Source organism: Chenopodium quinoa, unplaced genomic scaffold (genome assembly GCF_001683475.1).
Source record: "Chenopodium quinoa cultivar QQ74 unplaced genomic scaffold, ASM168347v1, whole genome shotgun sequence".
In the NCBI taxonomy this organism is placed as follows: domain Eukaryota; kingdom Viridiplantae; phylum Streptophyta; class Magnoliopsida; order Caryophyllales; family Amaranthaceae; genus Chenopodium; species Chenopodium quinoa.
This window is the reverse complement of record NW_018743389.1, coordinates 93945-110503: the sequence shown is the minus strand read 5'-3', so window position 1 is coordinate 110503 and position 16559 is coordinate 93945. Positions and strand designations below refer to the sequence as shown.

The 16559-nt window shown below is 32.7% G+C and overlaps 3 protein-coding genes across 4 annotated transcripts; all 3 read left to right on the top strand.

Moving 5' to 3' along the window:
* Nucleotides 1-1679: 1679 nt before the first annotated feature.
* Nucleotides 1680-2913, top strand: LOC110738274 (heavy metal-associated isoprenylated plant protein 16-like). The gene is made up of 3 exons (XM_021918651.1): nt 1680-1866; nt 1994-2072; nt 2155-2913. Exons 1-3 carry the CDS (start codon nt 1861-1863, stop codon nt 2592-2594), a joined length of 525 nt encoding a protein of 174 aa, XP_021774343.1. The 5' UTR covers nt 1680-1860; the 3' UTR covers nt 2595-2913.
* Nucleotides 2914-5795: 2882 nt separating this feature from the next.
* Nucleotides 5796-6915, top strand: LOC110738273. Its single transcript, XM_021918650.1, has 2 exons — nt 5796-6289; nt 6628-6915. Exons 1-2 carry the CDS (start codon nt 5941-5943, stop codon nt 6651-6653), a joined length of 375 nt encoding a protein of 124 aa, XP_021774342.1. The 5' UTR covers nt 5796-5940; the 3' UTR covers nt 6654-6915.
* Nucleotides 6916-8596: 1681 nt separating this feature from the next.
* On the top strand, nt 8597-13300 carry LOC110738338. 2 transcript variants are annotated; one of them, XM_021918703.1, is made up of 2 exons: nt 8597-9185; nt 12977-13300. In XM_021918703.1, the coding sequence occupies exons 1-2, from the start codon at nt 8846-8848 to the stop codon at nt 12991-12993; spliced, it is 357 nt and encodes a 118-aa protein (XP_021774395.1). In that variant the 5' UTR covers nt 8597-8845; the 3' UTR covers nt 12994-13300. The 2 variants fall into 2 exon arrangements, with proteins under 2 accessions (XP_021774395.1, XP_021774396.1); XM_021918704.1 differs by lacking the exon at nt 8597-9185 and adding an exon at nt 11345-11871.
* The last annotated feature ends 3259 nt before the right edge of the window (nt 13301-16559 follow it).

Below are 16559 nucleotides of genomic sequence, written 5' to 3'. Positions count from 1 at the left end.
AACAGGATTGGGTTCGCTATAGCTAGAGGGGTGGGGGCCCAGATTGTATCTCGGCTCCCCACTAATTTCTTGTAAATCTTTTGACTTTGTAGGTTTTTGTTATTTAATAATAATAATAATAATAATAATAATAATAATATAAAAAATCTAAATTAAAATAGGCTGAGTGAAAACAAAATAAGGTTATGTGATGTTTTCCATACGGTAAACATTAGAATTCGTTTTCTCATATTTTCTAATGATTTTCCACTTCTCTCCTCTTTGTTATTGTGCAATTTTAATGGAGTTTTAGTCCAATATATTTTGGGTCTATCCTACAAGATAAGGTATTCTTTGTTTAATTTACACTCTAATTCTAAATCAATATTTTCGGAACGTATTTTTTCAAATTACTATTAAATGAAGTTTAATTCGTATTTTCTAGAAAAAATACAGTTTAATAATCTCAACTATTGTCGATTTACTTTTAATAATCTCAAGTAAGGTTAATTTTTTAATAATCCTAACTATGCCCTGACTTTGCTTCCATTGTAGCTAATAATCCTAACTATGCCCTGACTTTGACTTTAATAATCCTAATTTTTTAATAATAGTTGAGATTGTAGCTTACTATGTAGATAGATTCAAAGTGTATTTTTACTATTTTCTATTGCATATGTTTACTTGTAGGAGTTGTAGCTTACTATGTAGATAGATTCATCACTTAGTACTTATTTTTTGTGTAATAATTTTATTATGGAGTAATTGGATTTATATTTTTTGCCTTTGAGATTGCATGTTATCATAATATTGTCCTTTTTTATCAATTAAGTTGTTGTCTTTTTCAATTGTACATTTTTCATTATAATTAAAATTCATAGTTTATACTTCTTATAATTGTGCCTATCCTGTTTTAAAATCATGGATTCTGGCACCAACTTGATAACACCCTAAGTTTACCAAGTCACGATTCTTAAATAGATAATTTTTATTAAGAAACATTCTTAATATTAATTTCATTCTCTATAGTAGCATAACCATTCAAAGTAAATCTGTTTAAAATAAAGTCTACTAATATACAACCAACATATAATGAGACAAAATAAATTATTAAAAGTCTATGCATTTGAGCCACAAGTGATGATATAACAAATTAAAATCCACTTTTCTTACATTGATATACCAAGAATGAGCATATAGGTCTTTACCATTCTTTAACTAAAATCTTCTTAAACATGTCACCTTTAGCAGTATAATAATGTTACTCTAAATGAAGACAATGGTATATATAGTTCCCACACGCTCTATATATTTGGGTTATTTTGCGTGAATAATCTTATTTATTTATGAAGAATTGGATAACATAACAACTATTTTCAAACGAACAAGGTAATTGTAATGAGATCAACTTGATTAGAACTACACGTCATTAATGTGTACTGGTGAGCTATATAAGAATTATTGTAGTAAATAATATTTTGGAGGTTGACTTCTAATTCTTATTTACTTAGTCAATTGGCCTTATATATATTAGATTATATAACATCTTAGCATGTTTGCTACTTGCCTCATTTACAGTTCATTTTACATCACTTCTTAATAAAATTATAATTTCCAAATTCCACATAATGCAACAAAGTACATGCCATTTTATATAATAATGTTCCAAATCTACAAAGTCTTCTATTAGAACGTGGAGAATTATGTTCTAGAATGCGAGTTAAATTCCACAACTTCACAACACAGCAAACGTTCATGCCAACCTTGTTAATATATTGTACCCTAAAATTCTACTAATCTTAATTAGATCTAAACTTACAGAAGTTCCTAGCTTAATTTTCGACTAGAAGATTTATAAATTACTACATTACCACAAAAAAAATGAAGGTAAGTTAATAATTTCTTGTTCTACACCTTCTACTACTAATAATCGTTACAAGATGTAAGTGTGTACACTATTTTTCCTATTAATTTCGATAGAAGTTGATTCAATGATCGACATGAATTTTTTCAGCAAAAGATTGTGGTTAAAGTACAAATGCGGTGTGGAAAATGCAGGAAAAAGGCGATGAAGATTGCTGCTAGTGCAGAAGGTAAGATTTCTTACACCGTCTAATGGTCTTATACGGTGGATCATGTAATAATGTACCAAAAGAATTATGTACTGTGATGCAGGGGTGATATCAGTAGCCATACAGGGGAACGACAGGGACGAGATTGTTGTGATTGGAAATCGGGTGGATTCAGCTGGTTTATGCACGGCGTTAAGGAAAAAACTAGGTGATGCTAACTTGGTGAGCGTAGAAGAAATCAAAGATCCAAAGCCGGAAGAAAACAAGAAAGACGTAAAACCCGAAGAAAAGAAACCTGCAGAAGAACAGAAAAAACCAGCAGCAGAAGGAGGAGATCAGAAGCAAGCAGAACAGAACAAGGAAAACAAAGATGGAGCGAAATCGGAAGCAGCAGCAGCAGCTGTAGAACCAACAGTTGTTAATTATCATCATTATCCCCCAAATTATTATCCACCTCCTAATTACTGCGGCGCAAATCAACCTCAATGTTACTTGTACACTACTCATTATGAAGACAGTCCTGCAGGCTGCATCATTATGTGAATAATGTGATTTCATTGTATTGTAATTTTCTTTAAACTTGCCATCCTACAAAAAAAAGAAAAAAAAAAAAAAAACTGATCATGTTGTTTAATTCGTTGACATTAGCATATAAGTTTTATTAGCTTGGTAATTTTTTCTTTATTATTCTGTTGTTTTGGTTGAGCATGGTAATACAATAATGAAGCAATTTCATGCGATAAGTTTCTTGCTTGTTACGGAGTAATATGTTTTGTTTAATGTTATTTTCAACTCTTGATTTTCCTTTTGCATCTTTTGAAGATTTTTCTCCCTCACCTGAATCGTTTGTTTTGATTAGAAATTTCATAATTTCTTCAATGTGCAAGATATCTTATAGCATTATTAAGGTTAATATAAACATCATGCATGGTAGGCTAGGGTGTTTGAATTGTGAGAAGTTTGGAATGTGAATTATGTGATGATTAAACTAACCAGAGAAGCTATTTATAAATTAAAGTTTGGCTACATTAGATATTGGATGGCCATGTCCCATATATAACACTGTTAAGTCATAACGCATATACCATAACATGACACTAATAATTATTATTGTTGTCAAATTATAATATTTATCATACATAAAATTTATAATAATAATTATACAAAGAAAACCAATAATAATAATAATAATAATGATAATAATAATAATAATAATAATAAAATGCACCAATGTCCTTAAAATAGCCAGCAGCCAACAACCAACTTTACCAAATATATTTGTTAATAGCCAGGCCAACAATCAAATAGCCAACATAAAAAGTCAATACAAACAGCTGGTCAAATCAGCCAAGAGAAACAACCAATAGTCGACAAGCAACATCCAGATTGTCAAACAAGGCCATATTTCAAATTGCCAATTTTGGAAATGTGACAATGGAAGCATAGGTAAGGAGAAAACATGCTACTTAAAGCACGTGTTAGAAGGAAATTAACTTGAGGGAGGAAATAAGAGAAATCCCTCAAATGATCTGAGTTACATGAGATTTAAACTCTAACCCTCATAGAATTGAGATGGGCAACGATGTCACTACTCTACTACCTCAATGACTCAACTTTAGTTATAATCTCTCTACTTGAGTTGTGTCATAGTTACATAACACAACTAGTATAAGTACGTATAAATAATATGGAGTAATTAAATACTTCGTATTGTTGAAGAACACTTCAATTGCCCGACCTAGCTAGTTTCTACTATGCGGCTGGCTGCCTTATTTCATATGGGCTTTGGGGTGCCTTTTGATCAACCCGATGCTTATTGTGTGATTCTAGTGGATCTAATCATAATTATTACTCCCTCCAATATATATTGACTTTTCACATAAAATCGTTTTGTGAGTCAAAGTTGATCAAAGTAAAAAGATCAATACGCATGAAATAATGGAATGGATATAATAGCAAACTAGCAAACATATTTAATTAGGATTAATATCATTTTTTAATCCCAATTTTGACCAATTTATTTTTATTAACCCCAACTTTAAGGTGGTCTATCATTCTTCAATCCCAAAAACCGGTAACCTGATGAAAGGGTTAAAAAAAAAAAATTTTTTTTAGACACCTGTCACATGTTAATTGCTTCAAAAAATTAAAATAAATAAATAAAATCAAATTAATTAAGAAAAAATAGAAAAACTAAAAATTAAAAAACTGAAAAATTAAAAAAAAAAAAAAAAACTCTCCTCCCTACCAACCACCCCCATCCCCTAGCCCAGCCGGAATCTGCCGCCACTTCGCCAGAAACCTCCCCTTTCCCCTTCCTCTCCGACGAAAACAACCACCTTCCTTCCCCCACCCCGAAACTACCCCTCCCTTCCCCCCACCCCGAAATCGCCTCAAACCAACCCCCAACCATCCGCGAAACCACCACCCTCCCCCTTGCTTCCCCGCTCGCGAAACCACCCCAACCTCCCTCCTTATCTTCTTTTCCGCCTAGATCCGCTAGAAATGGGTTTTGGCGAAGAGGGCTGGAGTTTCAATGGTTGCGGGAGAAGTTAGGGGTGAAAATGGTGGCTTGATGGTGGTTTCAAGAGAAGAACGAAGGTGGGGGCTGTGAGTGGTTTTGGGGGAAGAGAGTGAGGCTGCGGGTGGTGTTGGGGGAAGGGAGCGAAGCTGCAGGTGGTTGCCGGGGATTTTGGTGGTTTTCGATGGGATTGGGGAGGGAGATGGTGGTTTCTGGTGGGGGCTAGGGAGGAGGCGGAGGGGTTGCGGTGGGATGGAAGGGTTGCGGTGGGATGGAGGTGGCTGGCTGGTTTATGTGGTTTTTAGTTTTTTTTTTTTTTTTTTTCAATTTTTGGACCAATCAGGACTTGACATGTGTCAAGTGACCTGGTACAATAGGTTAAGAAACCTGTTGGGTATAAGGAATGATAGGACATATCAAAGTTGGGATTATTGCGGAATAATACAAAGTTGGGATTAATAAAAATAAATTGGTCAAAGTTGGGATTAAAAAATCGTATTAATCCTATTTAATTACCCATATTTGGTTTCTAGCAACATATTATGACCCCACGTTCCTAGAATAATTGAATTACAGTATTAAATCTCCATAATCAATCTTCTTCTATATACCCATATTTAGTAAGTGCACTCTAAATGAACGACATTTCCTTCAGCTAGGCAGCTAGCGCTATTCATGTCATCATGTGAATAAACTAAGATATGAACTAGACTAAGGCCCTATATAACACGGAGTAATTCACCTTGATTTTCGTGATCTAATCTAAATTATTGAACATATTTCTTCTAATTAAACACAAGTACAATCTATAAAAGTCATTTTTTAAAAAATTGTTTATGATCTAAACTTATTTTTATTAATAAAAAGATAATTGACTTTTTAATTTTTCCTTTTTTACTCATATGTGGTCCGCATTTTACTTCATTTTATTTGCGATTGAGAGAAACATTGTTTTACTTCACAATTTCGAGATAAAATTATAACTTTCCTAAATGTAATATGATATACGTGCTGTAAGATAATTATAATAAAACTCACGATTCTTTGAGCATTAGATTAAAGCTGGATTTTCCTATAGTTTGGGTTTACAATGTTGTTACCTTGTAGATAGAGTATTATTCATATTAATAGAAAAGGATAAGTATTTTAATTTGCTATAAAAACTCAGACAACGTTCATTTTTTATCCTTGCCAGCTCTGTTCAACACGAGACATTTACAATTTCACATCCTCGGCCATTATATATCAGTCATTCTCCCTAAAATCAAACCACAACAAATTAATAAGCTTTTATCTTATTATTTCTTTTAGTTTTTTATTTTTTATTTTATTTTGAGGGGGACAATCTCACAAACCTACATTATATCAATGGCATCATTAGTAGCTCCTACGGTGCGTTCTACCGCGGTTGCCCTTCTTATGATAGCTTATGTTATCGGGTTTATTGAAAGTCACAACTCTATGGTTTATGGCCAGTCATGCGACGGTTATATGCCCCACATCACGGGACTAACTAGCTATTGTAACAAGTACGTGAGAAAAGACGGCCCTAGTATCCAGCCCTCCGAAGATTGTTGTCGTGTGATAAGGAATGCTAATATGCATTGCTTATGCAAGTATGCTACCAAAAGTTTAGAAAGTATTCTTAGCGTTCCTAAAGCTGTTTATGTTGCTCAATATTGTGGTGTTGTCCTTCAACGTGGAGCAAAATGTGGAAGTAAGTATCTCAAATTTCTAATTATATATCCTATTAAATATGTATTATTGATGACCTTACGTTAGTTTCTTTCTTGTTTTATTTCAATTACTACATCCATCCGTTAATTTTTAGTTGCAACAAAAGAATATTACTTGTGAGTTATAACAAATTCTTTGTTGCCACTAAAAATTAACGAAGGTAGTATAAAAATTTACTAGATTCTGCCTTAATTCCTTTATTGCAACTAAAAATTAACGGAGGTAGTATAAAAATTTACTAGATTCTGCCTTTTAATTAATGCAAGATTGATAATACATCACATTGGCACTTCTCTAACATCTATACTTATTTGGCAGGCTACACAGTTCCAAATACGCCTTGAACGTACTATATTCACGGTGCGTGGTGCTATATTCGCGGTGCGTGGTACTATATAGCCGGTTGTATCTTGTACGTTATATATGCACTATAGTGCTACTAATCACATACGAGTAGATCAATAATGCTTTATGATGCCAGAATGTAAATGGGATATTATAATCTTTGTATTTGATTATTTGATTGATATTGAACTCCATCAAAAGTTTATTAGTGAAGTGATCTTCTAATTAATTGGAAATTTGCCAATAAATTTTTGTACTTAATTTTTGAATAAAAAATTAATGTTCGTAAACAAATTGCTTCATTTGCATGTGTCGATCAAAAAGTCAAGTAACGATATTGTATGATCCGTTTCATCTAAGATCAGTATGGAGCAAATAATACAATTACTTGAGTTTCCTAGATTGCATACTGATAGAGTATAAACCATATTTTGGCCCTCAACCATCAACTTAAATTTTTGATTGAGATGATTTTTTAACATGGTATCAAGAGCCAGCGTGACACAAATCCACATTTCAAGCCCAAAGTGCTCTCATGTGAGAGGTCGTGATAGAGTATAAAACAAATTCCTAGCCTCAAACAAATATATATATATATATATATATATATATATATATATATTTGGATCAAATTCAACTCTTATACATATATATATATATATTTTATTACTATCGCCCACTTTACCATTCCATAATAATTGATGCAATCAAACTTGACTCGTTTCCTACCAATACATTATTTTGACCTTAATATTAATATTATAAACGCATTTTGTGCACGGTTGGCCACACTATGTGGCCTTTTGTAAAAGAACAAGGTAACCCCTATAACACTGACTGAGTAATCCCTATAATATTGACCGAGTAACTCTTATAATACTGACGAAGTAACCCCTGTAACACTAACCGAGTAACCCCTATCTATAACTATAACTAAATTAATTACCGCTGACATTACTATACACATGTCAACCTCTCATAGAAAAATTTCCCGCCAAAACTAATAGTGACATCATTATTTTTTTTTCAACATAAATAAAAGTATGGTAAATTAATTATATATTTTCTAACATCATTAATGATACTAAAACAAAACATGCTGACATCATCCCTTTCTCAAATTCTACACATGTCATTCTCACGTGAATTTTTTTCCCGCCAATTTGCTATGATGACATCATAATTTTTTTTTATTTAATAAACCTTTCATATACTTTACCCTTTGTCCCTACCGAATCCTTTTTTTTTTTACCGGTATGTCAATATTTTAATGTTCAAAAGTGCTCATTGTGATTTTTTTTTTTATGTATATTTTACAAGTTACTCCGTATCAAAAAGAAATAATTACAAAAATTTTAACTATATAGTATACAAAATCGGGTTTGTATCTTAATGAGCTATTCTGAAATGACCTACATTGGTTGGAGGTAAAAGATATGGGAAATTCCATGTCCTAGGAAATAAGATATGAGAGTGTTGTTTGGTTGACACAATTTTATCAATTGGGGGAAATGGAATTTCCAAGGGAAGTTGCAATTCCTATGGAACATGATAATTCACTTACCAACCCCCCCTGGTAAGTCACCTTTTCCATGATTATTGTGGGGCCTACTTACATTATTAGTACTAATAATTTAGTATCTTTCTTTCTCTCTCCAAATTAGTTAACTTTAATAAAAAATAATCAAAATAAATAATAAAACATAGGAAATCAATTCCTAGGAAATTTAAGCTCCTGTGTTATCAACCAAACAAGCTTAGCACAATTCCTAGGAAATAGACAAGAGAAATTATTTCTCATGAAATATGATTTCCTAAGGAAACTCATCTCCCATGGCAACCAAACAATCCTTAAATGGATGGGAGTAATATTACCTCCGTTAATTTTTAGTTTCAATAAAGAAATTTTTTATATATCACAAGTAAGGTTATTTGTTGCAAATAAAAATTAACCGGGTAGTTTAAAGAAAAATAATTAAGGAAATGCAAGTCAATTCCTTGTCAATGAAGTCCAAGTCAACACGCGCCAAACTCGTCGACGGTCGAACCTCAAAGTCTCCAAACGACCAAACCTAATTCTTTCTCGCCAACCCCAGCAGAACAAAAATCATTCACAATTTCACATCAACAACTACAAATTATTCTCTTCCCCAAATTAAACCACAACGCATAAACCATAGATTATATCAATATGGTATCATTAAAATCCCCAAGAGTGCGATTTACCACTGTTACCCTCTTAATGATCGTTTATATAATCGGGTTCATTGATAATCACAACTCTATGGTATATGGCCAATCATGCGCCGGGGATATCCCTAGCCTTGTTAGCCAATGCGCTAAGTATGTGCGGAAGGTGGGTGCGAAATCCCCACCTTCCGCGCAGTGTTGTGCTGTGGCAAGGAACGCGGATGTTATTTGCTTATGCAAGTATGTTACTCAAGGAGTCGAAAAGTTTGTAAGCGTTGATAAAGCGGTTTATATTGCTCAATATTGTGGGATTCCCTTTCAACATGGTGCTAAATGTGGAAGTAAGTTTTCGTATTTTCACTTGTATAATTTTAAGTATTCTATACCTTTTTGTTTATTTACGTAGTATATGTTTATGTAATGTCTATGATCAACTGTTTTTTCTTTGCTTGTTGTGTCATGAGTTTCTTAAGTTGGATATAACCTTGTTTTATTTGGTGACGGTTAAAACTTGTGGTGGAATCCTTGTGGATGGTTTGGTGTCCGATAAATAATCAATATTAATAGGAGTAATTTTTTAATTATATTAAAAAATTTGTATGATTTTCTGAAATTTGCTATCCAAGAATCATGAGGAGTTCTAGGTTCTTTAGTTTTCAAAAAGGTAAGTAGAAATGTTGTAAAGGTAGCCCATAAACTAGCTGTCTCTGCTAGGAAGGGCATGTAATTTGCTTTCTTGGCTGTAATAAAAAAAAAAATGGTGTATTTGTAAAACTTAAGCGAAATAAACAAATAAGACTTCAAACCCTTTAAAGTTGTGCCGATATGATTTATCACAACTAAAACTTACAGTGTATTTAAAACTAAGAAGTGACCTACTACGATGTTGGGAAATTATGTACTTAATTAGTTATATCGTTAAATTAGTGAACACAAGCTATATGATCCACCTTCAAATTCAGCGGTATTTGTGTATATAAAAGGATGGACAATCCATATTGTTTCAAGGTGTATCACATATATATGCACTAGTGTGTGAAGCACGCATGCGTTGTCTTGGAAATATCCATATAGATGCTTTTATTATTACATGCAAAATGCATAGCATATATAGTCAAACGTTTATAAGTAAATACTTCTTCTGTTTATTATACTTGCAACAATTCTCATTTCACACATGTCAACAATATGAGGTATGAAAAGGATTTATAAACATATATGCTTGTTTGATTAACATGAATTATATGAAAGTGTTAAATTAATTAGGAAACGACAGGACGTGATATTATTTGGTTTGCAAACATCATAGAATTTGAAATGCCTAGGTAAGTTGAAATTTTCATAGAAAATTATAGTACTCATACTAAAACTAATGCATTTGGAAGAAATGAACTTATATGTGAAAAATCACTTTTTTGGAAAAATCTTCCTATATTCAACCAAACAAACACTACTATGTCACCTTATTTTAAAATGGCCTACCGTTCATATCGTCATTCCATCATATTCCACACGTTATAGTGAAATTAGATCCCTTCATTTATGTACAATTTTCATTTACCAAGCAATTTCATAAAATTTCTAGCTCCTCGCATTCTCATAATATAGTTAAAGAAGGACAGATGATAATTTCAATAAATTGTTACATTTATGTTTATATATAGAACAATGATACCTAGTTTTTTCACCATTTTGTATACAAATTACAAGGAGCACACTGCACATTGCACATTGTTTTAATTTTCTAGTATATCATGAATATGTTTCATTCTCTAGAAGAAATAGCAATTCTGTAGGAATTAAACTTTTTATAGTGGTATACCTTAACAAGTGGTTGCATTTAAGGCCATAATTTTTAAAAAAAAATCCCTTGCTAAAATGGGGTGGTTGAGTCCATTATTATTCAGCTTTAAATAGTCCCTCCACCAACTTTCTTACCCAAATATATTATGTTATGATGTAAGATTAAGTCTATAGGTGTCACTTAAAACATAGGAATGACTATGTTGGAGACTTAGAGTGTTGGACATACCCGGTCCTTTGATCTTTAGCCAAAACTCTATCATCAAGACACCAACCACCCGCAAAAATGTATATATCAAGATGATTAATAGGTTGTTCGGATTGGATTTAGTTTGATTCAATTTAATTGCAATCAAAACTGGACAATAAATCAGTTTGGTTTCATAGTAGGATAGTAGATTCGTTTTCCATTCAATCGTTACTATTTCGTATGATAATTTAATTAATATATTGACCCATTGATTTCCTCTCTGGCCTGGTAAATTTTGTCTATCTTTTTAATCATATCTTCTAGTGCAATATGAGATTTGGACTATTTTGAAAATCAAATTAAAATGAACATATTTATCATAGATCTCTTGCAATATGTTAGTTGCTTAATTCCTTCTATTTATGAATAATAATTGTATCGTTTTGAATTGACACATTTGTTAACACACCACTTCAACTGTTAATAAATTTAATTATGCTTTTATCAGCTTGTGGAAAGTTAGGAATAGTTTAAGGATTTATGGTCCTACTAGGGCCATTTTAGTAAATTACCAAGCTAAAAAGGGGGTATAATGGGACCCAAATTTGCCTATATATACTTCCTCAACCGTCATTCCTCCATATTGAGCAAAACAAAGAAAGAAAAACAAAAGATTTAAAGAGAGACAAAAGAAATTGAGAATATGGCATTAGCAACTCCTACATTGCGTGTTACTGCAATTACTATCCTTCTTATAGCTTGCATTTTCTCTTTTGGCAACGAAAACTTCATTGCTTACGGGCAATGCGAAGGGGATATTTCGGGTTTAATTAGCCAATGTGCTATGTATGTGAGGAAGGCGGGGCCAAAAACCCCGCCCTCCTCACAATGTTGTGCCGTAGCAAAAAAGGCTAATATTCCATGTTTATGCAAGTATGTTACTAAGGATATTGAGCAATATGTTAGTGTTGAGAAGGCTGTTTATGTTGCTCAATATTGTGATGTTAATTTTAAGCACGGCTCTAAATGTGGAAGTAAGTGTCTATAAACTCAATCTTTTTGGTTAAGTAACTCATTTTTTATTTCTTGATATCATAGCACCTTGTTTTTAATATAGACATGAACATGATATATACTATCAGTAATACTATTTCTTATACTGACATTAAGTAAATGTTCGCTAATACTGTCTTTTTTAGGACACTCAATTCTTCCCTTCATCTTTAAAAGGTTTTCAATTTTTTTATGAGATAATTACCGTTTTTTATACAAAAAGAATTGTTTTGAGATGGACTAGTGGAGGGAGTATTTTTAATTTATTTGTTACATAAAATTTGTGATGAAATAATTGTAGAGCAAATAATAAGAATAATACTTTAAAGGAAAAGGCTAAGAATTCATGATTTTCATACATTATGGGATAGAATAAAAGTAAAAAAAAATGATAGAAGACCGACCAAAACGAGAAAATCATCACATAAAACAATGAAATTGTCTCCTACTGTCGGTTGCCATGATGAGAGATTTGTATCTATGTAATGATTGTGAATTTGGGAGTTTAGGATTAACGTATAAATATTATGTTGTTGACTTATTAATACTACTTGTATGTTATTTAGATGACCAAGTAAACACGAATAGTATGATTGGGTAAGAGTTGAGTAAGTAGAAATTTAATTAAATCTTGTGCATTTAGAAAATTGTCTATGTTAGAGACGGATTCATGATTTAATGTTCACAATATGCGATACATCTTCTTGAACATCTTGGGGTGGCAATAAAACATATAATGTTTGACTCTTCTAGTTTTCAGGAGAGGATCTAGGTTGAAAGTCTTTCAAAAGAACAAAAAGGATATATTATTTTTTTATGAACTACTATCATGGTACTCCGTAACATATTATGGCAAAATTATTAATCATATATTTATATTATTTGTATTTTTAAATAGAGGTTAAAAGTTTGGCGTGACCTTCTCTAATTTTAATTTTTGGTCCAATAATTGCCAATGTGTACTTAATTAGCTACCCCTCTCTTCCTTTCCCCTTCCATTGTTGGTACAAGGCACTAAGGTAGTACCAAGTACTGCTTTTCGATGTTGTAATATTAACGTTTTTAACTTATGCCTTTTTTGGGCAGGTTACACAATTCCATGAGCAAGTCGATGATGATGCCACGCTCTGAATAAAATACAATATGCCTACGATCGATAGTATATAACCAAATGTTAAATTATGTTATGTATGCACTACCAATAATAGCTGAGTAGTTAAGTAATGATATCGCTCTCACCTTATAAGAGTCCATCAAATTAGTATCCTACTGGATTATGTATTTCCTGATTATGATGCAACAGATGTTCAACAGGAGATTTGAATAGAGTATTCTGGAGTTCTAGTTTTATAAAAGAAACTTGTAAAATGTATTTCTTTCTGTTTTTAATGAATAAACTCTTTTTATTTATCTGTTATAACTGTTGTTAAGGAAAGAACAAAGGTCCATATATAATCATGAATATAAAACAAGGGTACAAATTATATGCAAATTTGAACAAGGTAATGGCAGATCCCTCTCATCAAAACGAAAAATAAATGGCGGATCCCATTTTTTCCTTTATGGATTACTCCGTAAGAATTACTATATCCATATCCCCTTTATCTGTTTTTAATAGAGGCCATAATGAGGTTCCATCTTAAAATCAATTGATATATGAGAAACTGTCCAATTAGGTTAAAAATTAAAAGCCCTTTATTTTCTTTTCTAATGAGACAACCCTCATTTAACTTCTTGATAAACAAGGGAAATTAATCTAGTGGCATAATAGTAAATAAGTTGAAAATAAAAAGGGAAAAGTTAAAATAAAAAAAATAAAAAACTGTAATAACATGTTTGTGTTCTTCTTCCTCGAATCCTCGATGAAACCCATTTCTTCTTCCTCTTTAATGAAACCCATCAGCCATCACTCCCACCACAATACCACCAGTCCACCATGTACTACCACCTTCCTACATCATCCTGTCAAAGAAGGTACGAAAAATCTTCCCTTTCCTCTCCGAACTCATCACCGCCACCACCACCATTTCTCCCGTCAGAAGCTACTTTAATGGAGAACGTATTTCGGCGGCGAATTTTAAGAAAACCCTAAGAGAAAAATAGAAATAAAGAGAATTGTTAACGCTATAGGGGTAAGTGTTTGTCATTTGGTGTGAGTCCTCTCTCCTTTATTGATTTCACCATTGATACTTGTGCTTCCATGGAGAAATTATTGTAGAGGCAGCAGTACCATATCATTGTTACATACGTACTCAACATTGATTTTACGAATATGACCCCTTCTTGTCATTGGGGGACAAACAATAGCCACACTTGCACTTAGACAACCTTTCCCTCGAGTGTGAGCCTATACACTTCCCCTTAAACATACTTACATAAGCACACCAGATCTTACACAGTTCAACTTTACTCTGATACCAAAATGTTATAACAAATGGGAGAGAGACTAGGGAGAGAAGCTCATAAGCCACTACTAGAACCCAAAGTGAGGTTCTATCCCAAAACAATTGACAATAAGAGGAGTAGTAGCCTGCTTGGGTTATAAATTGAAAGTCCTTTGCTTTCTTTTTTAATGTGGAACAAACAATGTTAACACTTGCACTTAACAATTAGTATGTCATAATTTGTATTTTTCTAATATTACTTTTATATATTTTTTTTCATTTTTTTTAGAAATGAAGGCATATTTAATTTTAGTATCATATGCAAACTAACAATTTGGGTGTGCACATATAAAAATCCTAAACCCTTCATGTCTGAACTCCAAACTCTACTATAGTACTATATAGCTATACCAAAATTAAATATATAATGAATAATGTTGCATGTCTATTCACGGTCCTGATCCACATCTTGTGTCTGTGCCAACGTTGTGATCGACTCCTTTTTCATTTGGCCATTTTAGGGCCTGTTGTGTTCAGCTTAATTTCAGTTCATCAGTTCAGTTCAGTTCAGTTCAGCTCCAATCAGTTCCTAATTTCCTTCTCTCATAAACAATTCATTTCAGCTCTATTTAGTTCAGTTTAGCCCCAATCAGTCCAGTTCAGTTGTTTTCAATAAATTGGAACAGGCCCTTAGTGTCGACCTAGCCCATGTTCACTCTAATATATGTGTTTATGTTAAAAGTCGCCTAAAGAGACAGTTCTTGGTTGGGATTTGTTATGCAACTAGATTTGGAATGAATGAAGCAAAATACGGAAAGTAAATGATGGAATTAAAGAGAGAAGAGAGATACGATATGATGATGATGTGAATAACCCCGATGAAGATGGGTAAAAATTGCGGCTGGTTATAAATTCACCAATCCACTATTATACGGACTTTTTCTTGCTCATAGATATTCACCTTTGATTTTAAGGAACACTAGCAACAACTCTGACTTGGTCCGCATTTGTTTGGCGTTTATCGTTGGTCATACAAATGACCCAGAGCAATATGCTATGTCCAGGCCCCTATTTGATCCAGGGCAAATAGGGCTAGCAATCCCTGACCCGACCCGATAACCCGACCCAAAGTTACTAAGAGAAACCCGAACACGAACAACTTGAATTCGACCCGATTTGACCTAAATTTCATATTTTGTAATAATATTCAGTTTTACACTATTTTTGATAGTTTCTAAGCACAACCCAAAATCGACCCGAAATCCGACCTGAACCCGACCTGCTGACCCGAATTACCACCCCTAAGGGCAACTGAGGCACTTGCCCAAGGCCCCGGACAAAGGCCCAAATTTTGTTACCCCTCAAATCTAAAATAAAGATTATTAACTGCATGAAAGTATTAGACACATGCGCTTTGTGGCTCACCATATGTATATACGTAGTATATCATTGTCTATTGAGTAATGAGCTTATGACTAACATCCATGTGTTATATAACTCGGTCTTAAGAAATGTGTTAGATCAATCATCATTGCTTTATAGAAACAATAAAATCTATTCAGGATATAGTAATATGATTAGCCAAGTATAATATCAGTTTTCGTTCTTTTATTTATTACTATAATTGTATCCAAATCATTGGTTATAAGCATCTAATATTATATTTGGACTAACGAGTCTTATTTTGAACAAATTAGGATGTTAAAAAAAAAAAAGTTACAGGTCCAATCAGGTGTACATCCAAACATAAAAATTAGAGTTGATGAAGTCTAATCAGGGGTAATTTGATAAGTTCGGACGAAAAAAATACACCCTTAGTAATATATTTAATTTGTTGGAGAAAGTTGTGTCTACTTAGAATTTGTCGGTGAAATTATTTATTTTATAATTTTTTTTTTTTGCTAATGACGGCTAGTCGGCTAGTTGGTTTTTTTTAATAGACTTTTTGTTTAATTAATATTTATTCTATTTAAGAAGAACATAAAAAACAATGTATAGGGCTTCTAAATAGTAGTATTAGTTTGTCCTTGGGCCTCCAAAATCTCAGACACGATCCTGGTTACGTCTATATTGCTCTTAGAAACTCTTACTTCATTGGGACATCCGGACATCCATGACAAATTGTTACAACTAAACAATATGTACTTACGAAATACTACATACAAGTATTTTTCAGGGCTAACAAAGAGACTGCCATTAATGAGTTGCTCACTATTATGACTTCTGACTTTGTGAGAATCATATGTACAATGTTTAGGACTATGAAAAGGCCTCATCTCGTCATC

Coding starts and splice junctions, on each gene's coding strand:
- LOC110738274 (XM_021918651.1), top strand. Junction 2,073..2,154: donor GATTGCTGCTAGTGCAGAAG/GTAAGATTTCTT, acceptor ACTGTGATGCAG/GGGTGATATCAGTAGCCATA.
- LOC110738273 (XM_021918650.1), top strand. CDS start 5,941: ATGGCATCATTAGTAGCTCCTACGGTGCGTTCTACCGCGGTTGCCCTT. Junction 6,290..6,627: donor ACGTGGAGCAAAATGTGGAA/GTAAGTATCTCA, acceptor CTTATTTGGCAG/GCTACACAGTTCCAAATACG.
- LOC110738338 (XM_021918703.1), top strand. CDS start 8,846: ATGGTATCATTAAAATCCCCAAGAGTGCGATTTACCACTGTTACCCTC.